Raw genomic sequence first — 21,701 nt, 5'->3', positions numbered from 1 at the left:
TGCTCTGAGATTTGGTCTTGTGCTGCTACAACACACATAAATACCCTGCAGCTAGTCCAAAACCGAGCCACACGATGTGCACTTCAGTGTCCACTCAGAACTGATGTGAATTGGATGCATAATACACCGTCCTGGCTTAAAGTAAAAGAGAGATGTACAACCTCATTATTGAACTTGAGGAGGAGTATTCTTAGAACTAAATCTCCAAATGCACTTTCTAAAGAATTATTGTTCAGTCAGAATGAACATGATTATGATACTAGACATGCTGTGGAGGGCAGATTTATAATACCTAAAGTGAAAACAAATAAAGGAACAAGTGCAGTAAAGTATAGAGCAATGTTTGGTTGGAACACTTTGCCAAGGGACATTATTAATGCAACCAGTAAACATCAATTTAAAGTCCTTTTGAAAAGGCATCTTCTTAGAATTTAACATTTGGATTTATTGACCATTCTAGGAAATTATTTGTAGATAATCGTTTGACAAGAATGAATTAACTGTAAGTAACCATACTGAGGCAAAGGTTTCTCTATAAACCGGGTCATGTCAATGTGTGTGCAGGTGAGTGTGTGTGTGTGTGTGTCTGTTTTTATTATTTATATTTGTATAGTGGTGTGGTGTTGTGTTGTGAAGGCTGGTGGAAATACTGTTCTGTGAGCACCATGTTGGGTTGACTCCAGGAAGAGTACTGTACTTGCTACAACTAATGGAGATCAAATAAATAAATAAAATTACTCCTACTCATTTAGCCTGTATATATTATTTGTGGCAGTTAATTACACCAACTTGTCAGAGAGCACGTACATAAACGTGTAATTATACACATTTGCTATAGTTTTGCTCGATGTGATCTCATTTACATCACATGAGAAATGGCAGGAATACAATAAAGGCATGTATGTTTCACAGAACACGCCTTTCAACATGGAAACTGGCCCCTCATGTAATCAGTGCACTGTGTGTCATCACAGCTGTAACTGCAGAACAGAAGCACACAGAGGAGATAGTGTCCTGTATCAGGAAGACAAAAAACACATGGTGTGCTTAATGCAACAAGACTGCTTGATGTAATTAAATATACACATAAGAAAATAGGATGAGAAGGAGAAATGACATCGTACTTTATTTTAACTAAATGGACAATGTGCAGAATATGCTGTGCTGCACTCATGATATTTTAATATTGTAAATTAAATATATATACAGAAACATAAACATGGGAGAAACAGCTTTCTAGGGGCAAAGGTTATTTTCTATGATGAGGAATCATATTATTATAATCATATTATTACACATATATATATATATAATTATACTCGTACGTTTTCAACAAACTACAATTGGTCAGCAAGTGTCCTAAGTACACACACAGACTTTGTAGACCAAAAAAGACCCTCCCTCATATAATCTATCAAATCATTTTCATGTTCATGTTGGGAAAAAAAAAATCTTTCTGTGCCTGCCACTTTAAAAAAGAAGGAGCTGCCACTTGCCACGCCTCCTCTGCTTTTAGTAAAGGGGCTTTACTCCCTCCGCCTGTCTCCCCACAGTGTGTTGGTGTGTCACACTGAACATACACTTATAGATCGTGTGACAGATGTTTCCAACATGCTGTTTCAAGCCTACATTTAGTTTAAATTACTTACTGAGTGCACAGTTACAGAATTATGGGATTTTTGCATTGTTTAACAGCCATATTTAACTGTAAAATGTAAAAAAAACAAAAGCTTTGGTTTTGCACAATAGAACCCCTTTAAGTATGTGTTTGGGTGATGTAAGGTTAACTGAGCTATTTGAATACATAACAGTTCTTTAAAATTCCTTATAAAATCAATAACTACACACAGAAAAGGAAGGTTGGTGCCTGAGAATCAGTTTATTATGCCACATATTTAAATTAACTGCTATAAAATTGTCTTGATGGAAAAACTGATCATTGGCACCAAATTATAAACATGTTGACTTCAGAGAACTTGGATAAACCAGTTTTTGGCACATTTAAAGCTACCGTGTGTATGATTTAGTGCCATCTTGTGGTGAGGTTGTACATTGCATTAGTCACAGTTTTGTTTTCCATCACATTTTTACTTCTTTGGTAAAGAGGATCCATCGCTCTCGTGATAAGCAATACCTTATATGTGATCGTCACTCACTCACTCACATCTTCAACTGCTTACTCCAATTAAGGGTCGCGGGGGGCTGGAGCCTAGCCCAGCAGTTATAGAGCATGAGGCGGGGTACACCCTGGACAGGACCCCAGCCTGTCACAGGGCCACATATAGACAAACACATTCACACCCGCACTCACTTATGGACAATTTAAAGTTTCCAGTCCACCTAACCTGCGCGTCTTTGGATGTGAGAGAAAGCCGGAGCACCTGGAGGGAACCCACGCAAACACGGGGAGAACAAGCAAACTCCACACACAGAAAGGCCACGGGCAGGAATCAAACCAATGACCTTCTCACTGTGAGGCAACAGTGATAACCACTAAGCCACCGTGCTGCCCAAATGCTATATTCCATTTTTGCTAATAAACACCCCTATATCCTACATACTGTGGCTTTAACTCACTGGTGATTTTGTCAGTGGTAAACTTGACTGCTGTTTGGTGATTAAACTGACGGCTACATAGATATGTAGGTAGGTGGATGCATATACAACATCACACATTAACAAAGTAGAAAATATATCAAGTACAATAATATATATTTATACATGATCAAATTCACTTGTATTAAAGGAGGTAGATAGCAGTGATTCAGAGATACAAATGCAAATGGTTACGGTGTTTTGGAGACATGTAGATGGCTATAAAAACTGAGATTAAATACAAGCATTGATGGAGGTTTAAGGAATGTGGATACAGAACAGTGTGTGAGGTGAAAGGACAAATTGGCAGGATGCTGCTGATCTCCTTGAGCTACCATCCAGTAATCTGGATCGCAGAGGTCTGGCAGGTTTTGAAGGCACTCGGCTGTCTGGAGTTTTTCTGACTCATATAAAGAGAAAAGAGGAGACAGGACATCTGCAAGCATCTGAAGAAGACTCTCGCATCCACGAACCGTGACAACCGGGGACGGACGCCGCTGCCCAGAAGGTTCTAAATAATAAAAGGAGTGAAGAAAGGAGGATATCAGATATGTATCGTGGTTAAAGGGGTGTTATCATATCATTGCTTTTGCTATGTTACACCACAACATATAAAACCATTTCCTTTCTGCATTACATCATCACAAATTTATCCATAGATGCTTCACAAAGCACAAAATTTGACCACATTACACCCATTTTAGCGTCTCTTCACTGGCTTCCTGTCCCTGTGAGATCAGATTTTAAGGTTCTGCTACTAGCCTATAAAATTGTTCACAGACTGGCACATCCCTACCCAGCTGACCTAATTAAACCCTACGTACTGGCCCGGGCTTTGCATTTTCAAGGTGCAGGACTATTTAATGTCCCTAGGGTGAATAAAAAGTCTGTGGGTCATAGAGCTTTCTCTTATCCTGCCCCTGTTCTGTGGAATGATCTCCCTGTATCAATAAAACAATCAGATTCTGTGGAGACTTTCAAGTCCAGACTTAAGACGCACTTATTTTCCCTTTCATATGGCTAGCATACTGGCATAACATGTTACTATGCTTTTTACTCTTTTAATTCATTTTATTAGGAAACGGAGCATGCCGCAGCCTCAACTTTTAAATTCTGGGTCTTTTAGTGAAGCTTAGGGCTAGTGGCCGGTGATCACCTTAGTATTTCTTCTGTTTTTCTTGTTGCTTAATGCTGACAAGTTACACTGTATTTGTTGTCTTTCTGATGCTTGATTCTGCTTTTTTTTTCTTTTCTCTCTGTTTGAGGTGCGGCTCCATCCAGAAGTGGGTGTGGTATCTGTTCTGGAAACTGTCCTGTGCACCGGCAACATTTCCTGTATGTTCGTTTTGTGAACTGCTTTGTAATTTATGTTTGTAGCATGGCCCAAGCAAAGGGTCACCCCTTTGAGTCTGGTCTGCTTGAGGTTTCTTCCTCAGAGGGAGTTTTTCCTTACCACTGCTGCTCTGGGGGTTAGTAAGGTTAGACCTTACTGATGTGAAGCGCCTTGAGGCAACCGTGTTGTGATTTGGCACTATATAAATGAAAATAAATTGAAATTCATTATGTTCCCTTAAAGCTACAGTGTGTAGGATTTAATGAAATCTAGTGGTGAGACTGCAGATTGCATTATGCCGTAGCTGGTCACAATTTTGCTCCCCTTCATGTTTTTGTTTCTTTGGTGACAGGTATTCATGCTCCCTCACCTCCTCTTGTGAGATATAACGTGTGATCTTCCATTTCACAGTAGTAAAGGTTCTCAAGCTTTTTAAGCCTGCAATCTCAACCAGCAGACAATGTTTGAGAGCGCAACCAATGATTCCACTTCTTTCTTCTTAAATCTTCTGGCCATGCTGCAAAATGTGAAAGGCGGTGTAAGTATGTCCCTTTTGGGCTACTGTATCAACATGGTGGTGTAGCGTGGTGGCCTCCATGTGGGGGAATGTAACTATAAAGGGTTCATTCTAAAGTTACGAAAACTCATTGATTCATTTTCACAGGTAATGTTACACTCATGAACAGATGGTTATGAAGGCTATGTTCCACTGCTGTAAATAAACGCCCCTGAATTTGACACGCTGTAGCTTTACGTTTGTCTCTATAATGGCATTATTTATTTCATTATTATTATTATTATTATTCCTTTGCCAATGAAGTTGTGGTTTTTGGTTGGTTGCTTGTTCATTTGTTGGTTAGTTAACAGTCTCACAGGCACAGTTCTGCCTCTATTGTCATAAAATTAGTTCATACGGTTCATATAGTCCTAGGATAAAGTGTTCATTTTTGAAGCTCATAGCTGAAGTTTCAAGGTCAAGGTCACACAAAAAGTGAAAACTGCATAATCACCCATAACTTCTGAACTACTCACCATAGAAACTCATATTGTTCCTCTTAGGGAAACGCTTTCTGATTGACCTTGTCCTTCGACCTTGACCTTCAAAAGTTCAGTCAAGATCAATGTTGACCCGAAAAATGTATATTCTTTATTTAAACCTGATGCATGGAAGTGGTGTATTGGGTCCTAGAATACAGTGAGTTCACTTTTCAAGGTCATAGTTCAAATTTGCAAATGCATAATCAATTTAGATCCCCCTTGAATTTCACCATTCTGAAGTGTCATTTTGGTCAATGTTTAGTTGGAATTTTTAAGTGGAACCACTTGTAGGATATGGGTGGCTTCATGCTAAAACTCTTTCAGAAATGTTTAATCTAACCTGAATTTTACCATTCTGAAGTTCCAGTTCGACCAACGTTCGAACATCGGGGTAAATGGTAAATGGACTGCATTTATATATCGCTTTTCCATCTGTATCAGATGCTCAAAGCGCTTTACAATTATGCCTCACATTCACCCATTCACACAGACACACTCACACACCGATGTCAGGTTGCTGCCATGCAAGGGTCTCACTACACACCGGGAGAAAGTATGGGATTAAGGACCTTGACCAAGGGTCCTTAGTAATTTATCGGTCAGGCTGGGGTTTGAATTCTGGTCACCAGACCATCACCGGTGAATGTGAGGCATTACTGTAAAGCTCTTTGACCGTCTGATGGTCCATTTTTACCATTTATTTCATATTGTGACATCAAAAGTAATGACTCTGTTGGCGGAGGTACATGCACTCTCTGAGCGCAGCTCTAGTTTTGCTAAGTCATTACTGAAAATACAGTGAGGGGTGATTTCATTGGGGTCATTGGTCAAAATAGGCATTTCCTATCTTAGTTAGGAAAAATTATAATTTGGGACAAATAGAAACATCAATTCCCGAAGTGCAGGTGTGGCTGACAGTGACACAGAAAGAACATTTAGGGGAGGTGATGGTCTAGTGGTTAAGCATTGGGCTTCAGACCAGAGGGTCCTCGGTTCAAAACCAAGCCATGCCAGAAAATCACTAAGGGTCCTTGAGCAAGGTCCTTAATCCTCTAGTTGCACCCGGTGTGTAGCGAGTGCTTTACATGACAGCACCCTGACATCAGTGTGTGAGTGTGTCTGTGTGAATGGGTGAATGCAAGGCATCATTGTTTAAGGATTTTGAACTTCTGATGCAGATGGAAAAGCACTAGTTCATTTACAATTTCTGCATTAACTGAGCTGCAGTCATTGTAGACTGTGTCAAACATACAGTATACATGCACAATCTGAAAAGAAATATAGATTCTATATTTGTAGCTCCTCTGAGGAGTCAAAGTTTCCCAAACACACTACTGTGAACCACACAGTGTGAGAAGTGTGACTTTATTTTACCTGGTGCCCTTCACACCGTCTCCTCTGCAGCGGTCTGACTTGAACATGGCATCACTCTGGCACTCTGCACACACCAGCCTCTCCTTCACCAGCTGAGCGCTCCACAGTTTGAGTCTGCAGGCTGCACTGGCCTGTTCCACCCGCAGGTACACACAGTAACTGCAAACACACAGCAAGTACAACCCACTGGAGTTAAAGTGTAAAACTAAGAGAAGAAGAAAAAAAAAACTGGCAACATCCAGATGAAGACAAGGGATGAGTTTGAATTGTCCAAAAAAGGAATTCCTTCTTTGTCCTGAAGCAATCATGCAGCTCACAAGCCAAGATGTATCAACCCAGCCAGCTGTGGTCCATCACAGCTACCAACAGACCTCATGTGAAGGTGATCCAGCAGGGTCATGGTCACCTGCAGGATCCTCACATCAACACAGCTCACTCTGTGCACTGGAAACAACAATACAATCTTGTTTTTCTGCTCACTGCGTTCTCTGACAGACACTTTGAACTCCTCACTGTTTATTTTGTCTCTGATTCACTCGGTTTGGACAAAACACAATCCACGGGTGTTTTGTCAAAAACACACACAGCTTGAAGGGTTTTATTCTGTTTTTTTTTTTCTTCTTCTTCTTTTGAGGGATCATTCTGGGACACAGACAGTGACAGTTAATGCTTTTATCTCATAGTCATTGTAGGTGTTTGGTATGTTTGGTGCATATATATATATATATATATATATATATATATATATATATATATTGTTGGTACAGTTTTCAATTTCAAAAATTTCAACCTTTTGCAGGTGGAGCAGTATCACTTTCAAAGACGAGAAATATGTACATACATACATACATATGGCAGAGGTGACGGACAAGTGGATAGTGCTCTTGGCTTCAGTGCAGATTGTCAGGTCTTACCCCTGCTCGGTCCTCACCCATCATGTTTGTTGTGTCTTTTTATTGATTTTCCTTTTGTCTGCTTTTTTGACAGTCTGATTATTTCACTTTTGTCACAGCTGCTTGTTTTCTGTTCATCACACCATAGCCACATCTTGAGTTCCATTCTGGTTTAGTTTAGTCTTTGAACCACTGTCTTTGATTTTGGTTCATTACTGCTTTTGTCACAGCTTGTTTTCTGTTCATTACACTTCAGCCACTTATTGAGTTCTGTTCTAGTTTAGTCTTCATCCTTTACTTTCTGGTTAGTCAGTCACTGTCTTGAGCACATTTGTAAATCAGGTTTTTCTGTATTCTCCTGCCACATGTTGAGTTCTGCTTTAGTTTAGTTTTGATCCACTGTTTTGATTGCATTTGATTACTTGTGTCACTAAGTTTATTTGTCAGGTTTACCACATTTGTCTTCAGTTATTATTCATGTCAGTTCTATTCTGGTTTTAGCTTTTGGATTTTCTTGCTCTCCAACCTGATTCTGTTCATGTCTAGTTTCTATGCCGTCTTGGATATTTTAGTATCATTTGTCATATCCATCTTGTCACTGCACTCCTTTGTCTCTGTTCTTATATTTTCACATCCAGTTTCTTTTGGATCACAGTCACGTCCTCAGATCACTCCACTCTCTTGCCCATCACCTTCTCAGCTCTGCTGGCCACACCCAGTTTTGTATGTCACCTCCTTGTCCACCTGTCACAGCCTTCTCTTGTCTCACAGCCTCTCCTGTTAGGCCACGCCCTCCTCCTGCCTGCACACCACACCTGCTCCATATCACTTCCTAATTAACTCAGTGTATTTAAGCCCTGCATGTTTTCTTTTCCTTTGCTTGCTCATTGATTTTGTTATCTTCGTCCTGGCCTCTTGTCACAGTTTTTTGCTCTAACGTTTTTCTCGACCCCACTTGTATTCTGGATCAGGATTTTGTCTTTGCCCTTGTTACGTCGTTTGCTGTGTTATTGAACCCTGCCTGTTTTTGATGATGCCTCTGTTTATCACCTGCCTGTACCTCCGCATCGCTGACTGCCATTCTGTGTACCAGAGCCTGCCTGATTTATTGATAAAGCCTTTTTCTTAATCCACCACCTGCCTGTGTGTCTGCATTTTGCTCCCTACCACCTGCTGAGCCCTGACTACCTGTAAACCATGACACAGATGGTTCCTGGTTCAAACGCCACCCCTGCCATGTAACGTGGAGTTGCATCAGGAAGGGCATCCAGTGTAAAACTTTTGCCAATTCAACATGCAGATCCACCTCAGATTTGCTGTGGCAACCCCAAATGAAAAACAAGGGACCGGCTGAAGGAACTCACTATACACATACATACACAGGTGCTGGTCATATGATTAGAATATCATGAAAAAGTTAATTTATTTCAGTAATTCCATTCAAAAAGTGAAACTTGTAGAATGTATATATTCATTCCACACAGACTGATATATTTCAAGTGTTTATTTCTTTTAATTTTGATGAATATAACTAACAACTAATGAAAACCCCAAATTCAGTATCTCAGAAAATTAGAATATTGTGAAAAACTTGAATATTGAAGACACCGGTGTCACACTCTAATCAGCTAATTAACTCAAAACACCTGCAAAGGCCTTTAACTGGTCTCTCAGTCTAGTTCTGTAAGCTACACAATCATAGGGAAGACTGCTGACGTGACATCTTGCCTGGGCTAAAGACAAAAAGGACTGGACTGCTGCTGAGTGGTCCAAAGTTGTTCTCTGATGAAAGCAAATTTTGCATTTCCTTTGGAAATCAAGGTCCCAGAGTCTGGAGGAAGAGAGGAAACACACACAATCCACGTTGCTTGAGGTCCAGTGTAAAGTTTCCACAGTCAGTGATGGTTTGGGGTGCCATGTTTCTGCTGGTGTTGGTCCACTGTGTTTTCTGAGGTCCAAGGTCAACGTAGCCGTCTACCAGGAAGTTGTAGAGCACTTCATGCTTCCTGCTGCTGACCAACTTTATGAAGATGCAGATTTCATTTTCCAATAGGACTTGGCACCTGCACACAGTGCCAAAGCTACCAGTACCTGGTTTAAGGACCATGGTATCCCTGTTCTTAATTGGCCAGCAACTCGGCTGACCTTAATTCCATAGAAAATCTATGGGACATTATGAAGAGGAAGATGCGACACGCCAGATCCAACAATGCAGAAGAGCAGAAGGCCACTATCAGAGCAACCTGGGCTCTCATACCACCTGAGCAGTGCCACAGTCTGATCGACTCCATGCCACGCCGCATTGCTGCAGTAATTCAGGCAAAAGGAGCCCTGACTACATATTGAGTGCTGTACATGCTCATACTTTTCATATTCACAGGTTTCAGTTGGCCAACATTTCTAAAAATCCTTTTTTGTATTGGTCTTAAGTAATATTCTAATTTTCTGAGATACTGAATTTGGGATTTTCATTAATTATCAGTTATAATCATCAAAATTAAAAGAAATAAACATTTGAAATATATCAGTCTGTGTGTAATGAATGAATATAATATACAAGTTTCACTTTTTGAATGAAATTACTGAAATAAATCAACTTTTTCATTATATTCTAATTATATGACCAGCACCTGTATAGTATGTATGTATGCAGATGATGTTGATTTGATTGTGGAAACTTTAAAACTGCATTCAAATCAACCCCCTCACAGTGGCCCTTTTTGCTTGCATTTTTAATATTTTACCTAAAATATTTTTAAATACGATTTCACATGAACAACTAGACATATATTTTAATGTCTAGGCCAAAATGCAATGATTATATACATTAGAATGAGTCCATGCCCGCCACATGATATTTCAGAAACATCAAATTTTGTCATCCTGTATGTCTGAAAATAAAAAAAAAGCATATCAGGAAGATGCCCTGTGATAGACTGGTGTTCTGACCAGGGTGTACTCCACCTGCTGCCCAATGACCACTGCGATAGGCTTCAGCCCCCCATGACCCTTAATTGGAATAAGTCAGTATAGAAATGAATGAAAATGAATATAATAAAGATAAACAGATTAAATTCTGCTTTTGTATTTGCTTTCAGTATATAACCCTAATGTGTGTCTTACCAGGACATGTCTGAGCCTTGTTGCATTGAATAGTCTTATCATCACATGCACAATGTAACTTATCAGGTTTGGTTGATGTTACTTAGAGTTTGAAATATGATTGTATGTCAGGTTTTTTTCTTTCATTTCCAAAGCTTAGCATATTGGCCACCACAGCCACCGCTGTTTGTGTCAAATAGGGGGATTGCATACCCGTGCACGGTCATGCAGGGGATTGTGGGAAATGTATGGCTGCTATGGATGCACAGACGCGCTCAGGGAGTAAACAAAAGGCTTAGAATGCAGAGGATTACTTGTTGTGTCCATGGATGCTTCAATATTCATCTCAGAGATAATCATGTGAACGTTTATGTTTTTTCTAAGAATACAACTCTTAGAAAGTGGATTCACAATATTGGAAGGACTGGACATAAGAGAAACTTTAGTAAGTTCAAGCCAACATCAACCCACCGAGTCAGCAGCAGCCAGAAAACTTACATGGTAGATGCACCAATGGCTTTTCCACTCAAACCACTTCCATCAAAACCACCATTACAGTAGTTTTGTCCACAGCTTGGAGCAAAATCACAGCTGCCATTTGACGCTTAACGTAGAAAATCCCTTTGATATAAAACCTACAAATATATACAATTTACCCCATCACTCACAAGGAAATAACACGTAGAAGCAAGTTAGTTGTAACTTACCTATCAGATCCTTGTTCTTGCCTTGTCTGTACTTTAACCATCTTTTTAGTTCCACTACTGTGGCTGCCTTGAATGGTGAGCTAATAATAACAACTCCAGGTACATCTTCTGTGTCCAAAATTGGCTTAAAGGTACTGCATCTCTCTTTGTTTACATCCACAGATACCGGCTTTAGGCAACAGACATGCATGTGCACTGACACAAGCAATCCTCCTATTAATCCTTTATTTTCTTGGCTAATTTCTGTGACAAAACATTATTAGTACACCAGATGTCTATGTAAATCTATCTCATACTGCATCACTGAATAGTTCACGTGTGAGTAATATGCTTTCAGTCCTGAGCTGTTTTGTGTTGCCGTCAGACCAGCGGTATCCCATGTCTGTTTTAATCAGTGTGAAAGCCTGTTAGGAAACCAGACATGATGTTATTCCCTGGTCTCTGATTTCCACAGCACTGATTACATTTGCTATCATCTCAGATCAAGGATGATGTCTGTGCAGAGATGGTGATTCTTTTTACATGGATTATGGTAAAGGTCTGCTCATCAGGATAACCTCATCTTAGTCAAAGTCATGTCAAAACTGCATTACAGCAATTAAAGCCCTGCTCAAGAGATTAGAACAAGATGATGTGGAAACTTGAAGCATTAAAGATGAGTTACAGAATGGTGTTGGTAGTAATTTTTGAATAGCAAATGCCAATTTTCTGATGGAGTAATGGTGGAGCTACTGAGCTCCATCTCATTATGTTCTCTGCATCTATATCCATAAACCTCCTCTTTGACCTCCCTCTTCTTCTGCCTGGTGGCTCCATCCTAAGCATCCTTCTCCCTGTATACCCTCACTACACACGTTCAAACAATTTCAATTTTGCTTCCCTGACTTTGTCTCCAAACTCTGCGTACTACCTGTGCTGTCCCTCTGATATGTTTATTCTTAATCCTGTCCATCCTTGTCACTCCAAAATAATATCAGAGCTTCTTCTGCTCTGCCTCCTGTGTTTTTGTGAGTGCCAACCCCTCTAAGCCATAAAACCGCTGGCTTGTGAACTTTTCATTTCATTATTGCACATACCCATTGATCATAAATCACCCCTGCCACCTTTCTCCACCCTCCCTGTACTTCTTCACCTGTCTCTCACATTCTCCTTTACTTTGGACAGTTGACTCCAAACATTAAAACTAATCTACCATCACCACCTCTGCTCCTTGCAACTGCCCGATTCCACCATGCAACCACTCACACACATCCGCACCTTGTTGCTACTGATTTTCATTCTATTCAGAGCATGTCTCCACCTCTCCAGGCCCTTCTCAACCTGCTGTCTACTGTTTTTACAAATCACAATGTCATCTGTAAACACTAATGTCCATGGACACTCCTGTCTGATACCGTGCATCAACCTGCCCATTACTATTGTGAACAAGAAAGGACTCAGAGCTGATCCTTGGTGTAATCCCACTTCCACCTTGAATGCATCTGTCATTCCTACTGCGCATCTCACCATTGTCACAGTATCCTTGTACATATCTTGCACTACCCTCACATACTTCTCTGCCACTCCAGACTTCCTCATACAATACCGCAACTCTTCTCTTGGCACTCTATCATAAGCTTACTCTAAATTCACAAACACAAAATGTAACTCCTTCTGGCCTTCTCTATACTTCTCCACCAGTATTCTCAGAGCATCTGTAGTGCTCTTTCTTGGCATGAAACCATATTACTGCTCAGAGATTGTCACCTCTTTTCTCAGCCTAGCCTACACTACTCTTGTCCATAACTTCTGTTGGGGAAGTGTCGTGACACGGACCCACAACAGGGGGCGTTAATGAAGGGACAATGGAATAGCCAAAAAGTAACAATTTAATGTTGTGAAGGTGCACAACGTAATACAGACAGATACAAATATGTGTTATATCAATCCGACAAAAGGGTGATGTGTGGCAGGCTCGAAGATAGGACACGTCCGGTGCGAGAAGAGCCGGATCCCACACAGCCCTCACCACCAACGGACCTGAAGAACACTGGAGCCGCCAAGCCCTGCGCCCCAGGTGGCCACTGTCTTCAGCAGTCAGACCCGGTACTGCTGGCAGAAAACAGAAACAGTTCTGGATGAGTGTGAGTTCGCACACTCAGTAATCCCACAGTCTGTACACAGTTAGGAGGGAGAACCTCCACCTCCAATCACACACTCGTGCAGCTCCTGAAATAACCACTTATCTGGGTGGGGTGGGAGGTGAAGCCGTCGCAGTCCACACCAAACGCCAACTCAGCAGACAGGGTATCCGTCCCAGGAAAACGGCTGCAAAACGAGATCAGACTAATACTCGAATTAAGGTTCAGCAGAGAAGTAAGTACCTGTATGGTAGAAGATTTCTCGGCGAGGAGGTGGAGTTGCAGTCCGGTCTTTGTAGTGGTGGTGATGGGTGACAGCTGGTGTTGATAGGTGACAGTTGTCACCTCCAGCGGCTCCGACGCCCTCTCGTGCTTGGAGCCCGCACTCCAAGCAGGGCGCCATCTGGTGGTGGTGGGCCAGCAGTACCTCCTCTTCAGCGGCCCACACAACAGGACCCCCCCCTCAACGGGTGCCTCCTGGCGCCCGACCAGGTTTATCCGGGTGCCGGGCGTAGAAGTCAGCCAGGAGGGCCGGGTCCAGGATGAAGCTCCTTTTCACCCAGGAGCGTTCCTCGGGGCCATACCCCTCCCAGTCCACCAGATACTGGAAGCCCCAACCCTTGCGACGGACGTCCAGAAGCCGACGCACGGTCCACGCCGGCTCCCCGTCGATAATCCGGGCAGGAGGCGGTGCAGGTCCAGGGGTGCAGAGCGGTGAAGTGTGGTATGGCTTGATCCGTGACACGTGAAAAACAAGATGGATCCGCAGTGAAGCTGGCAGCCGTAGCTTCACTGCGGCCGGGCTGAGGACCTTGGTGATGGGAAATGGTCCGATATACCTGTCTTTCAGTTTATGGGAGTCCACTTGGAGCGGGATGTCCTTTGTTGACAACCATACCTCCTGCCCAGGCTGGTATGCAGGGGCCGGGGAACGCCAGCGGTCTGCATGGGCCTTGGCCCTCGTCCAGGCCTTCAACAGGGCACAACGGGCGGTCTGGGCCTGGACCGAGGGCACACCGACCTCTCCCTCCACAAGCGGAAGCAATGGGGGCTAGTACCCCAAACACACCTCAAACGGGGAGAGGCCGGTGGCAGACGACACTTGGCTGTTGTGGGCGTACTCGATCCAGGCCAGATGGGTGCTCCAGGCCGTCGGGTGCGCGGAGGTAACGCAACGGAGGGCCTGCTCCAACTCCTGGTTGGCCCGCTCTGCCTGTCCGTTCGTCTGAGGGTGATACCCGGATGAGAGACTCACGGTGGCCCCCAGTTCCTTGCAGAAACACCTCCAGACCTGAGAGGAGAACTGAGGGCCACGGTCTGAGACGATGTCCGCTGGTATCCCATGCAGACGCACCACGTGGTGGACCAGGAGGTCTGCTGTCTCCTGGGCCGTAGGGAGCTTCGGGAGGGCCACGAAGTGGGCCGCCTTGGAGAACCGGTCCACTATCGTTAAGATGGTGGTGTTGCCCTGGGACGGCGGGAGGCCCGTGACAAAGTCCAGGCCGATGTGGGACCAGGGGCGATGAGGCACCGGTAGGGGTCGGAGGAGTCCTGAGGTCCTCTTGTGGTCCTCCTTGCCCCTGGCACAGGTGGTGCAGGCCTGGACGTAGTCCCGGACGTCGGCTTCCATAGACGCCCACCAGAAGCGCTGCTGGACTACTGCCATGGTCCTGCGCACTCCGGGATGACAGGAGAGTTTGGACCCATGGCAGAAGTCCAAAACCGCAGCTCTGGCCTCTGGTGGGACGTACATCTTGTTCTTCGGGCCGGTTCCCGGGTCCGGGTTTCGTGTCAGGGCCTCCCGGACGGTCTTCTCCACGTCCCAGGTGAGACTGGCCACGACAGTGGACTCGGGGATGATGGTCTCTGGGGGGTCTGACAGCTCGGCCTTGGCTTCCTCTTCATGCACCCGGGACAGTGCATCCGACCGTTGGTTCTTGGTCCCGGGGTGGTATGTAATCTGGAAGTCAAAGCGCCCGAAGAACAGTGACCAGCGGACTTGCCTGGGGTTCAACCGCTTGGCGGTCCGGATGTACTCCAGGTTCCGATGGTCCGTGAAAACCGTGAAGGGCACCGTCGCTCCCTCCAACAGGTGTCTCCACTCTTCAAGAGCCTCCTTCACCGCCAAGAGTTCCCGATTGCCGACGTCATAATTCCTCTCAGCCGGGGTCAACCTGCGGGAAAAATAGGCACAAGGGTGGAGGACCTTATCGGACTCCCCGCTCTGGGACAGCACGGCTCCTATCCCTGAGTCAGAGGCATCCACTTCCACTGTGAACTGGCGAGTAGGATCGGGCTGCACCAGAACTGGTGCAGTCGAGAACCGGCGTTTCAACTCCCTAAACGTGGCTTCGCACCGATCCGACCAGGTGAAGGGGACTTTTGTGGAGGTCAGGGCTGTCAGGGGGCTAACTACCTGACTGTAACCCTTAATGAACCTCCTGTAGAAGTTTGCAAAACCGAGGAACTGTTGCAGCTTCCTACGGCTTGTTGGGTGGGGCCAATCTCTCACTGCCGGAACCTTGGCCGGATCAGGGGCGACGGAGTTGGAGGAGATTATAAACCCCAGGAAGGACAAAGAAGTGCGGTGGAACTCGCACTTCTCGCCCTTCACAAACAGCCGGTTCTCCAACAACCGCTGTAGGACCTGATGTACATGCTTGACATGAGTCTCAGGGTCCGGAGAAAAGATGAGGATGTCGTCTAGATACACGAAGACAAACCGGTGCAGGAAGTCCCGCAAGATGTCATTGACCAATGCTTGGAACGTCGAGGGGGCGTTTGTGAGGCCGAACGGCACGACCAGGTACTCAAAGTGACCTAAGGGGGTGTTAAATGCCGTCTTCCACTTGTCTCCCTTCCGGATCCGAACCAGGTGGTACGCATTCCTAAGATCAAGTTTAGTGAATATTTGGGCTCCATGCAGGGGCGTGAACACCGAATCCAACAGAGGTAACGGGTATCGGTTGCGAACCGTGATCTTGTTCAGCCCTCTGTAATCAATGCATGGACGGACTCCGCCGTCCTTCTTACCCACAAAAAAGAAACCCGCACCCATCGGGGAGGTGGAGTTCCGGATCAACCCGGCAGCTAAGGAGTCCCGGATGTAGGTCTCCATTCATTCGCGTTCCGGACGTGAGAGGTTGTACAGCCTGCTGGATGGGTACTCAGCGCCCGGAATAAAATCGATGGCGCAATCGTACGGTCGGTGCGGGGGAAGGGCGAGTGCCAGATCTTTGCTGAAGACGTCAGCAAGATTGTGGTACTCACATGGCACCGCCGTCAGATTGGGGGGGACTTTGACCTCCTCCTTAGCTGTCTCACCGGGTGGAACCGATGATCCTAAACACTCCCGGTGGCAGGTTTCGCTCCACTGCGTCACAACCCCAGACGGCCAATCAATCCGGGGATTGTGTTTCAACACCCATGGAAAACCCAAAATCACTCAGGAGGTAGAAGGTGTTACATAAAACACAATCTCCTCCCTGTGATTCCCAGACACCACCAAAGTCACTGGCTGTGTCTGGTGTGTGATTAATGGAAGAAGAGTGCCATCTAGTGCTCGTACCTTCACAGGGGAAGGCAGAGCCACTAGAGGGAGCCCTACTTCCTTTGCCCATCTGCTGTCCAGCAGATTCCCTTCCGACCCCGTGTCTACAAGTGCTGGGGCGTGAAGGGTTAAATCCTCACAAAGGATTGTGACTGGGATTCGTGCTGATTTTTGGGGTTCCCCCGCGTGCGTGTTATGGCCCACCCTTAGCCCAGTTTCTAAGGACGGGCATTGTAGTTTGACCGTTTTGGACAGTTCCTCTGTATGTGACCACTAGACCCACAGAAAAAACACTCCCCGCGGGCCTGCCTCCTTTGTCTGTCCTTTGATTTTATTTTGGCCCTGCTCGTGTCCATAGCTTCGTCAGCAGGGGGAGCTGTAGCCACACGGGGCCCTCTGGCTGTGGAGCGTGGGGACGACGGCACCCTTTCGGACCCGAAAGGAAGAGGGACGGCCCATGCCCGGTCACGCCCCCCGCCCTGCTCCCGACGGTGTTCCTCTAACCGGTTGTCTAAGCGTGTAACCAGGTCGACAAGCCAGTCAAAATCCCGCGGTTCCTCCTTAGCCAGCAGATGCTCCTTCAGGACCGGAGACAGCCCGTTTATGAAGGCGTTATTCCAGCCGGACCTCGCAGCCATGATGCGGAAGTCGACTGCATACTCGGCTGCACTCCGGCGCCCCTGTCGCATTGACAGTAGCACGCTCGAAGCGGTCTCGCCTCTGTTGGGATGATCAAAAACCTGTTTGAACTCCCTTACAAACCCAGCGTATGACGTTAGGAGCCGTGAGTTCTGCTCCCAGAGCGCCGTAGCCCAGGCGCGTGCCTCTCCTCGAAGCAAATTAACAACATAAGCCACGCGGCTAGCGTCTGACGCGTACATGACGGGACGCTGTGCAAAGACGAGCGAGCACTGCATTAGGAAGTCCGCGCACGTCTCGACACAACCTCTGTACGGCTCTGGAGGGCTTATGTAGGCTTCAGGGGATGGTGGGGGGGGGGTCGTTGAACGACCAGTGGAATGTTTGTGTCTGACAAAGGACCAGCAGGAGGAAGTGCTGCAGTAGCGCCTTGATCGCGCGCCTCCACCCTGGCGGTGAGAGCCTCCATCCTCCGATTGAGGATAACGTTCTGCTCGGTTACCAGATCCAACCGAGCAGTGAAAGCGATCAGTATTTGCTGCAGCTCCCCTAACACGCCTCCTGCTGGCGCCTGTGCACCTCGCTCTTCCATTGGCCATTCAGGCTCGAGTTGACGCCCCTCGGGATCCATGACGCTGGCCGAGAAATCCTGTTGGGGAAGTGTCGTGACACGGACCCACAACAGGGGGCGTTAATGAAGGGACAATGGAATAGCCAAAAAGTAACAATTTAATGTTGTGAAGGTGCACAACGTAATACAGACAGATACAAATATGTGTTATATCAATCCGACAAAAGGGTGATGTGTGGCAGGCTCGAAGATAGGAGATGTCCGGTGCGAGAAGAGCCGGATCCCACACAGCCCTCACCACCAACGGACCTGAAGAACACTGGAGCCGCCAAGCCCTGCGCCCCAGGTGGCCACTGTCTTCAGCAGTCAGACCCGGTACTGCTGGCAGAAAACAGAAACAGTTCTGGATGAGTGTGAGTTCGCACACTCAGTAATCCCACAGTCTGTACATAGTTAGGAGGGAGAACCTCCACCTCCAATCACACACTCGTGCAGCTCCTGAGATAACCACTTATCTGGGTGGGGTGGGAGGCAAAGCCGTCGCAGTCCACACCAAACGCCAACTCAGCAGACAGGGTATCCGTCCCAGGAAAACGGCTGCAAAACGAGATCAGACTAATACTCAAATTAAGATTCAGCAGAGAAGTAAGTACCTGTATGGTAGAAGATTTCTCGGCGAGGAGGTGGAGTTGCAGTCCGGTCTTTGTAGTGGTGGTGATGGGTGACAGCTGGTGTTGATAGGTGACAGCTGTCACCTCCAGCGGCTCCGACGCCCTCTCGTGCTTGGAGCCCGCACTCCAAGCAGGGCGCCATCTGGTGGTGGTGGGCCAGCAGTACCTCCTCTTCAGCGGCCCACACAACAAATTTCATGCTGCAGCTGATCAACTTTGTGCCTTTTTAGTTACTACAGCTCGACACGTTACCTTTTTTTTTTAAATAAGTACCAGCACAATTCTTCTCCACTCCTCAGGCATCCTCTCACTTTCCAAGATTTTTATAAAATAATCTTGTTAAAAACTCAACTGCCATTTCTCCTAAACATTTCCATGCCTCCAGCGGTCATCTGAACCAAATGCATTTCTACTCTTCATCCTCTTCGGAGCTGCTGTCACTTCATCCTTACTAATCCCTTGCATTTCCTGATTTACTCTCTTCACATCACCCAGCCTTCTCTGTCTCTCATTTTCTTCAACTCCACCTTCTCAAAACACTCTCCTTGCTTGTCAGCACATTATCATCTGCATCTTTTATCACCCTAACCCACTGCATGTCCTTTACTGCTCTGTCCCTCTTTCTGGCCCAATCAGTACAAGTCCTTTGATCCTTCATGAGTGATTAAACTTTATCTACAGCTCAATATATAACCTTTCCTTACATTTTCCAGTTGTCAGAATCAATTCTCCTCCATCCAGTGCCTGTCTCATCTCCTCCCTGAATTTCATACAACAGTTTTCCTCCTTTAACTTCCTCTATCTGATCCTTGGTTCAGCTCTCACTCTCTTCCTATTCTTCATCTCCAAAATCATCCTACAAAATACCATCCAATGCTGTCTAGCTACACTTTCTCTTGCCACCAACATACAGTCTACACTTTGTTTTAGGTTGCATCTCTGACATAGGATGTAGTCCACCTGTGTGCACCTTCCTCCACTCTTGTATGTCACCTTCTCAAAATAAGTATTCATCACAGCCATTTCCATCCTTTTTGTAAAATCTGCTCCCATTTGCCCTTCCACATTCCTCTAATGATACCATATCTACTCTTTACTTCCTCATTACCTCTGTTCCCTTCACCAACATGCCCGTTGAGGTCTGCTCCAATCACCACTCTTTCATGCTTGGATAACTCTCCACCTTGCCTAACTCCAGAAATCTTCTTTCTCTTCATCTGTGGGGCATATGTACTGATTACATTCATCATCACCCCTACAATTTCCAATTTCACACTTATCACCCTGTCAGACACTCGCTTAACCTCTAACACCCTCTTAACATTCTCTTCCTTTAGAATGACCCCAACACCATTGCTCCTCCCATCCACACCAAAGGTTTGAACCTACGTCCAATGCTCCTGGCCTTCTCTTGTACTTGGGTTGTTGTGCACCTTTTCTTCTCTCCATCATATCAGCCAATTCTCTCCGTTTACCACTCATACAACTCTCACTTCCAATCTTCTAACTGTCATCCTCTCACGCTGCCTCCAGACACATTCTCCGCATCTTCTTCACCCAACTGTAGCACAATTTCCAACTGGCATCCTGTTGGACAACAGCACTGCTGGTGGCCATTGTTAACCCAGGCCTTGACCAATCATCTATGGAGATTCAATTTCAGAGCTGTGTGTTTGGTTTGGCATCAATAATGCCAGATGCCCTTCCTGACACAGCCCTACTCATTTATGTAGGCTTGGTACCGGCATTCTAAAGACACTGGAGTTTGGAACCAATGTGACTGAGATTTGACAAAATTTTATGGTGTACATCTTTCCTGCCTCTGTGTTCCTCATTTACCTGGGCTTGGGACTGGCTGTACATGTTGTGATTTCTGGACTTTGTTCTTGTTTTCTTTATGTATGTTCCATTTTGCTGTGTTTTTGTTCTCCTTAATCATTACTTTGTCAGTGGAGTTGCGGATTGGGAACACCTGTGGCAGCTGACACACCCATTGCTCATCAATCTGGCTTTCGACTCAATCTTTGCCAGACTGTCCATTCTACTCAGGTGTACACTGTGGCTGCTAGCTAAAGACTCTGTGAATTTTTAATTTTTGCTTTCTCTTCTTCCTTGTCTTAATGCCTCAGGCAATTTTTGCTTTTCTCTCAGCACTCAGATATCAGCCACCATCAACTCCACTGACATCCCACCTGGTCATGACCCACTGCAACCCCAGAAACATCTTTCACCACTGCAATCGTTTTTGCATCACTGCCTTTTCCAGTTGTAGAACTGGTAACTGAGTAGATAAGGAACTGATCTACCAATACGTAGACCTGGGTTCGTATCCTGCTCACGCTACCTGTTTGTGTCCTTGGACAAGGTACTTAATCTCCATTGTCTCAATCCATTCTGCTGTAAATGGGTACTGGTCTTGGCTGGGGAAGTAATCTGCGTCTGACTGTGTCCAGGAGGAGTTGCACAGAATTCAGAGATAAGCACCGGCACCAACCGACTTTAGCACCTATATCAGACTTACTTCTTCTTTCTGCAACTGAGTCTTCTCCTTGAGCTACAGATCATAACAGTACACCCCAAAAACTGAAAAATGTGCAATGCATATATGGCATTTTGGAAATGTTCAACAGTTTTGAAATGCTAGTCAACATAAATAAAACATATGGACATGGCAGAATCAGACAGTGGTGCGTTGTTTGCAGTATTACTACTGTGGTGTTACCTGGCCTTCTCCTCCTTCATCAGCATGTGTGGTCGCCTCCAAGGGTCCTTGAAGTTCCTTTTGAAAGAATCAGGCAGGATCGTTGCCACCTCTGGAAGGAAGTTGATGGGAGGACAAAGAACCAACCAGTATCAGATAAACTCTTTCCATTGAGGAGTATTGTGTCTATGTATAGAAACAGATTTGAAATGGGACATATTTTTAGCCTACTTTCCCATCTGATGCAGGTGCTCAAAGAGGTTTACAGTGATGCTTCTCACTGACATCCATATCAGGGTACTGTCATAGAAGGTGTTTAACTGCCCACTTGGTGCAATTTGGGGTTTAGGGTTCCTACTCAAAGACACTTTAGTGATTCTCTTATCTGATCAGGGAAATGATCCTCT

General features: G+C 45.3%; 1 protein-coding gene across 2 annotated transcripts in view; it reads right to left on the bottom strand.

The window, feature by feature from the left end:
• Window positions 1-2,730: 2,730 nt before the first annotated feature.
• si:dkey-178e17.3 (somatomedin-B and thrombospondin type-1 domain-containing protein) overlaps window positions 2,731-21,701 on the bottom strand; it is a 58,231-nt gene continuing 39,260 nt past the window's right edge. For both annotated transcript variants that reach the window (XM_034170730.1, XM_034170731.1), the window contains exons 3-5: window positions 21,316-21,406; window positions 6,341-6,499; window positions 2,731-3,106 (exon numbers count right to left, since the gene is read on the bottom strand). In XM_034170730.1, coding sequence (XP_034026621.1) covers window positions 3,001-3,106; window positions 6,341-6,499; window positions 21,316-21,406 — 356 coding nt within the window. In that variant the 3' untranslated portion in view covers window positions 2,731-3,000. The remainder of the gene's footprint in view (window positions 3,107-6,340; window positions 6,500-21,315; window positions 21,407-21,701) is intronic.

This window comes from Thalassophryne amazonica, chromosome 5 (genome assembly GCF_902500255.1).
Source record: "Thalassophryne amazonica chromosome 5, fThaAma1.1, whole genome shotgun sequence".
Taxonomy (NCBI): Eukaryota; Metazoa; Chordata; class Actinopteri; order Batrachoidiformes; family Batrachoididae; genus Thalassophryne; species Thalassophryne amazonica.
Note: the sequence above shows the minus strand (reverse complement) of the source record. Positions and strands in the feature narration are given on the sequence as shown.